Source organism: Penaeus japonicus, unplaced genomic scaffold (genome assembly GCF_977035675.1).
Source record: "Penaeus japonicus unplaced genomic scaffold, GWHDUDI00000001_assembly GWHDUDI00000022, whole genome shotgun sequence".
Taxonomy (NCBI): Eukaryota; Metazoa; Arthropoda; class Malacostraca; order Decapoda; family Penaeidae; genus Penaeus; species Penaeus japonicus.
In genome coordinates this window covers 7,617,469-7,624,968 of record NW_028234424.1, presented here as the reverse complement: position 1 = coordinate 7,624,968, position 7,500 = coordinate 7,617,469, and the positions used below count along the sequence as shown (strand labels likewise).

The 7,500-nt window shown below is 32.5% G+C and overlaps 1 protein-coding gene across 1 annotated transcript in view; it reads left to right on the top strand.

The window, feature by feature from the left end:
* Positions 1-5,216, top strand: part of LOC122265487 (lipid droplet-regulating VLDL assembly factor AUP1) — a 16,602-nt gene extending 11,386 nt beyond the window's left edge. Inside the window, exons 7-8 of the mRNA XM_043034838.2 lie at positions 264-402; positions 614-5,216. Coding sequence (XP_042890772.1) covers positions 264-402; positions 614-990 — 516 coding nt within the window. The 3' untranslated portion in view covers positions 991-5,216. The remainder of the gene's footprint in view (positions 1-263; positions 403-613) is intronic.
* Positions 5,217-7,500: the final 2,284 nt, after the last annotated feature.

Genomic DNA, 7,500 nt, shown 5'->3' with positions numbered 1-7,500 from the left:
TAAGTATATAAAATCCACTCTGTTTGAGAAGGCATCTACAGGCACACTCTCAACACTTATACCAACACCATTTTCAACTCTTGTATCCAAAATGCTTGCCCATTCAATTGGGGGGCATGTTTTCCAGGTACAAGAGTTGAAACTAGCAGGTCACACATTGGCACAACTAAATGGTGAGCTTAGATGTGAAGGGAACTTTTCAACTTGGAATTAACTGATAAGATGCAAAGGAAAAGACAACTTATCTATCATTCCTTTTGTAGGTGGAATTCATGAAGAGATTGGCCCGGGAAGCCGCAGCTGCTGCCAACCCTATGCTTAGTCCCGAGGTGCACATCATGGCCCAGCAGGTGCAGGAGGTGCTGCCCCATATCTCCCTGGATCAGATTAAGCGTGATTTAGGTAGGTTGGTCTGCATTTATTTCTACAAGATATGTGATTGGTGGTTATGCTTGTCTCTTTAAGAATTCTTCCCTGTTGTAACCTTAGTTCTGGAGGATGAATTGGGTGTTAAAGCTAAAGGATTCACACACATATACATAAATACTATATAGATAGATGTATCTTAATTTGTCCAAATCATAACACCACACAACTTCGTCTCCATCTCCAGTGCGTACGCAGAATGTCGACCAGACGATCACCAACTTCCTTGAGGGCAACGTGCCAGAGCCCATTCCCGAGCCTCGCCCTGCCACCCCCAGCCCTGTAGTCTCCAGCCCCACCCCACCACCAGCCACACCCACCACCAGTCACCCCCATACTTCATCACCAACAAATAGTGCTTCTAAGTCGACGCTGGAGACAGCCACCTCTCTTGCAGGTTCATCAGAGGCAAATGTTTCCCTGAATACAGCAGCAAAATCCTTCGGGAAGTCAGCAACAGAAAGAATGACATCTTTCCAGACGAGAAAAGCACAGCTCATAGAGAATGCGAGGAGAAAGTATATTGAAAAGCATGGCTTACAGTTGCCCAGAAATAATTGCTGACAGATTATATGTTAATTTTTTCTCTCTCTTTTCTTTCACCCCAGCCCCTCTCCTTGTTTTATTGATGAGTGGAGTTAAGCTGTATCAGCCATTTCTTAAAGAAGTCAGGAAGTTTGCTCAGAACTTTGGTCATGTTGGAAAATAGATTTGAGTGATAGTTCTGCTAATACATTCTGTGATTCTTACCTTAATGAGGGCCTGTTTATGTAATATAACTTTTTTTTTTTTTGGAGTGGTACATTCATTAAGTTTTTTCTCACTTTTGTTTTTCATTGTATCTCTCTTTGTAGATATATTTAGAATTCAGCAAGGTCACTGGATTTGTTATTTAGAAGTTAGTGGTAATGTGTAATTCATAACTAACCGTTCTCTATGTTATTTAAGAATTGTTACAAACTTGATATTCTATTGTCCTTTTCTCCCTTTCTAAACATTGGATTACATTATAACATCAAACAAAGAGAAGATAAACCCTTTTATTTCTGTATAAAGAATAGCTAATCTTGATTGATATTTATTATTACCAGAAACTGCAGGAATTATTGTCGTATTTAGGTTAGACATTCCATTTTTTTTTTTCTTTTTCTTTCTTTTTTTCGTAGTTTCCCAACAGTCTTTCATGAAAGCAAAACCTATTATTGTTATCATTATTATTATTATTATTATTATTATTATTATTAATCATTTTCATACCAATAGAATTATTATCTCTGTCATGTAGACATTAATGATTATTACCAGTAATTTTATTACACCCAATTTTAGGTAATTTTTATGAGCTAGATATTTCATATGAAAGAATACTTAACACTGTATGTAATAGTTTAGTGCCTGTAACATTTTTTTACTTTATTTTTATTAATATTTGTTTGGGCATATCTAGAATTCTCCATTTATGAAAAATCTGGAAGTGAAACATCTGATTATGATATGTGAAACTGTAGCTGAAATTGTAGAGAATGTGTGAAAGGCAATATTAATGGGGGATGAATGAGCAGTATGTATTATGTTTGTCTTGCCTATATATATTTTGAAAACAAAGACAACATCAAAAGCATCATCAGTATTTAGATATGTGTTTTATATGATCTTTGATTTTCTTTTTTTTTCATCTTTCTTTCTCTTTCTTTTTTCTGCGATTCTGTGACTTGAAGAATTAGAGGGTTATAGAGAAGATGGTGTTAAGTACAGTACAAAGAGTTGATACAACAGACTTAAATAAAGATTACAAAGAAACCAATAATCAGCTTCAAGATTTTTTTTCCAAAGGACATACAGCACACATGAGATGGGGTAATAGGGATTATAGGTAGTTTCGGAATGCTGGAAAAAGTCTGAATAGAAGTGAATGAAATAAAAGGCTATGAAGAGGCATTAGAGAGAATAAAACAACATGACACAAGTAAATGAAGGAACACTAGAAAATATATTTCCTAGATCATTATTTATATAGGTACACCACCAATTTTCAGGTAACTCATGGTCTAACTTGCATTGAGTGTGGTACACAAGGCACTTGGTTACACTGAAGCGGCTCCATCAATTAAACCTGATTATTGAGACAAACAGCATTTACTATAGTCTATGGGGACTGCAACATGGGGAGTTCAGAGTTGTTTGTTAAAATCATGTCTTTAATAATACCCAAAATTGTATTGTTGGACATTGATTTCTTGTTATTTTATTGTGCTACAAGGATGGCCAGATTTCCTAGTTGTGCAGTTCAAGATCCAACACATGCATAATTAGTAGGTCATAAGATTATCAGTTTTGGCTAGTCTGACAGGGTCCTGGAACAAAGTTTACCAGAAATATGGTGGCACATCTGTATATTATATTTTGTATATGTATGTATGTATCTGTATGAAAGAACTTTATCAACATATTAAAGCATGTTAAAAAATACTCTGAGAAAGAAAACTATCTTAGCAGGAAGAATAAGTGGAAATGAACATTAGATCATGTTTATATCAGTGTTTGGATTTAGTTAGATACATGGATGTGTATATATGTATTATTAGTAACGTATATTGAATGGGCACTAAATTTTTGTAATAAACAGATGCCTCCATGTTAAAGTACAAATAGGGAAGTAGGTAATTTATGGTATTTGAGGAGTAAGAGGCACTAAAGGAGCTAAATACACTAACGCATTGCTTTCTTTATTGTAATGATAGTTTTGTTATTAATTAATTCAGAAAATGTAAAACAAAATATTACATATCAAGCAAGTCTGATTTACAAATTTTATCTTAAGATCAAAAAGGAAAAAAATGCTTTTTTGAGATTTGAGAAAAAGCTTGTGGCATTACTTGACTTTATACTTATTTAACAATAACATTTTGTAACCCAAATTATAGTTGACTTTTTTTTCCACCTTTTTTTCTGTTTTGTTTTGCATGGCTCCCCTTTGTTTAAAAAGGATTATTTAAAAATGGAGTGAACATTTCATGTAATTTAGGAGAAAACTTTTATTTTACTTTTTTTCATTTTTGGAAGTATTTCATCTATACAGGATGTTAAAGAGCATCATAAAGATATTTTGGTGCAATACTGCATGAGAATAGAGCATGTAAACCAAAAATGCCCCCATTTTAACACAATTTTCCATTTTTTTCCAAAGAAACACAGTAGCACCATATCAGGAATTTCATAAGCTAACCTTTTCTATTGTTGCCTTGGCTAGTAGAACACAGATCTTTGCAGTACCACAGTTCACATACAGAAAACTACTAATGTTCTTTGACTGTGTTAGGTTGATGAAGTACACCTATAAATATGCAAGGCAGATGAAGTCCTTAGGAAAGATCTTATTTATATTACCAGTGTATGGGTTTTCAGGCCAGTTGTGTGAAATTGACACAGATATCCAATCATTACAGTATGTATTAAATACACATCTTCATAAACTAGGATCTTTTTAATACCTCTACTTGTCATTATAAAAGGTATTTTTCATATTGTTATTGAAGGAAAGACTGATCCTAACATTAGTAAGGGATAGTAAATAGTTTAGATTTGAGGAAATTAAATAATTCCTGAAATATTTCTAAAACTATTGATAAATTCTATCATAGCCAATAAATTTTTAATAAAAATTATAATGGAAGTTTCTTACAAGTCCCTTTGTAAAATCATTTCTATGAAGAATGATTTTAGCTTTTATTTTAATAGCTTTTTCATTCTGAAAAAATATTGTTCGTCTTTAACCATATATATAGTGTGTGTACCTTAATGGTCAATATGTTCTTCGGTTTTGTGTGTGAGTGAGTTGCCATAATGCATACGTGTATGTTTATGTACTTACTATGTGTATATTTATAAGTATGAACTGCTCAGTCATGGTGTTGGAATAATTCTTTAACATCAAATTTTAAGATTTTTTTTTTTTTTTTCTAAAATCACAATGTGGCCATATTTATAATTCCTTTATCGGGTTTTTGTTTCTCATTCCTCCTCATTAAATCAAGAGTAATCCAGCAGTTTTTCCAACTCTAGAATTTAGTTGAAGGAAAATACGTGTACTCTGTAAAATATATTTTTCTTTTTCTGGTAAAATCTTCAGAATTTGACAATTGGTTGGATAATATTGTTAGCAGTTCTATGCAACAGACATACAGAATCTAGTTTAGAAGAGAAAGAAAATAATTAATGGCTGAAGTTTTAGTCAAGGAAGTTCCAAATAACTATTGTGACCCAAAAGATTTTCAATAATTATTGAATATTAAAATTCATGATCTAAGATTTTGAGACCATTCATGACTGAAATAAAAATCAAAATTAATATGTTTCCTTTTGTGCTTTGCTATTTCTTTTTTATATTTTTTATTTTTTATTCCTTATCATTACTCATTTAAGGTAAGAACCACAGTGAGCAGACTCTCATTATTGGTAACTTATATACCTATAAAATACAAATTTATTGTGTTTCTCTCTCCCAGTGCTCTCTTCCCCTCCTATGAAATGTAATAATGTAATTTAAAGATACATATTGAATAGCAAATTAAAAACATAACCATTGGTCTATGAAACCAAATATTTTGGAATCTTGTACGCTACACATCAAGGTTCCTTCTTGATGATAGAGACAAAACTTACAATTACTGGTAAATGTGGAAGCTGAATTTTCATGTTATAATTGAATGGAATATTTTAAAAAATCTTAGGAAGTTGGTCTTGGAAATGCATAATCCTGACTTACATGAATTAATAAAATTTTGTTAAAATGATTGGTTTTATTAATCACCTCTGCCATTGCTTCTGCTATATCTTTTTTTCCACAGCTAACAGTAAGGAATGTGTAGAATCTAAGTTTATTCCACTGAGATAAAAAAAAAATTAGTTTGCAGAGTATCTTTTAAAGATATCATGAGCTTTGGCCTGATGACGGGCATTATGATGTATATGATGTTCTGGGATTTTGGATCACTGTTCTATTTTATTGTGCTATGAGTAAGGAGTGAGTGATAATGACTATTGCAGCCATAAGTACTATAATTACCGTAATATTAAGCAAACCTAAAATCCAAAACCTAGATGGCACCACTTTCTTCTAGGACCAGCAGGAGATAGAGCCTTGAATAACACCCATCCACGGTCTCTAGCAAGCACTATCTTTAGAGAGCGATGGCACACAGCAAGTTATCAATCTCTTGCTCTAAAGTATCACTGATGATGGATATGCAAGCAGAACGAGAAGAGAAAGGTGACTCAAACCATGCTCAGTGTCTAAAATGTGCCCTTGTGCCAAAACACAATCTTCTTAAAAAATTCATTCACAATTGCATGAGAACCATCTTGTCTTGAACTCATTATTTAAGATTAAGGAAGGAAAAGAAAAGATACTTATCATATTGAAAATAATTTAATGTCTACTTTTCTATCCATAGGACATACATATCCCTGGATACTTGGGTTGCATATTTCTACTAGTGTTCTTACAGGTGAATACAGTAAATTCAAAAAAGAGTGAAGTGCATCATCCATTAATAAGTCTGAATATGAATGCAATAAATCCAACAAAATATACTAATATGCATCTTATACAATTCAACAACAGGTATAATTTTTTTTTCTTTTTTTTTCTTTTTTTTTTTTTTGAAAAGAAGAAATTCTAATTCCTTAAATTAGGATATAGTTATTTGGAAAGGATCACAACATGTTATTATGTAATAGGATTTTCTAATTACTCATAATTATAGCAACAAATACTGGGTGGAAAAGAATTTCTATTCTAAACATCAAATATATATCAAAGAGTATTACAAAAAACAACAATACTCTCTCCAAAATACTAAAAAACAGTCTCGATGATCAACATACAGTATGCTTTAGGTAAAGTACATTCTTAAATACCTACCACAGCCCACTACAGAGGGAATTTCCTTTTTCTCATCTCTTTTCAGTTTCAGTTTCATTTTGCCAAACCAACACTGATTGTTACTCAAGATTATAAAAAACAATAAAAAAAAAAGAAACTTGGAAAACGAATATTCATAATTTAAATATATATATTACATAAACATTTAATATGAAGTCTAAGAATGAAGACAACATACACAGGGAAAGGGTCAACTGATTGACTAGATAAGCATAGAACTGCTGCTCGGGTTGCAACTAGGAATCTCAACCGGTCAACAAGGATGTCACGCCACTCTCTTGGCAACGTGAAGCCTCGCTGGCCACAGAGCCCAGCACAATAACTGAATGCAGCACCGTACTACATCATCGGACTTCGACTAATCTAGGGTCCGTAAAAAACAGAAGTGTGCGAATATCGGCATGTACTGCGAGTTAGCTTGTTGCCGCATTTGCAGCTCTTTCTCAGAACTCGTACTCCTACCAGTAGTTTCTGCTCTTTTTTTCAATCTCTTTTTAAAATATTTAAAACTTTTTAAAATTCACTTTATGAGTTTTAGTTTTACCTTCTTTCCACTCTTTAATTGTGCCTTATCCATACATGCAAATGATGCATCCACCTAATTTGTTAATAATTTGTCTGCTTACACCTACATTTCTGAGGATAAATTTTGCTTCGTGTTCCATCTATAAAAATATCTAAAAATATCTTTAGCTGACATTAGAAATGGTGATCTTACCTAGACATTCATTGTAAAGCATTATCCCAAAGTTACAGATAAACATTAATGAACAGGTAGAGTTACCACACTAAGGAAAGGGTGATTCTCCAGTCTCAAACATACAGCAATTCCATCTACAGCCCACACTTAACATGTTACTCAACAGAGAACATAACCCTATATACTTTGTTTTGAGGTAAAGGAAAAGGAAAAAAAAGGTATAACACTGCTTTACACCAAATAAAAATTAAGATCATAACCTTAGTGTAAAATAAACCATATATTGTACATAACATTATCTCAAATACATTTCATCTAGTTGTTAATAAATATTCTATTCTACACAATACTACACAAATTATTGTTTAATCAAATAATTTTTTGAGTACATAAGTATTACATAGATTATGCATCTATAGCATCAAAAGGC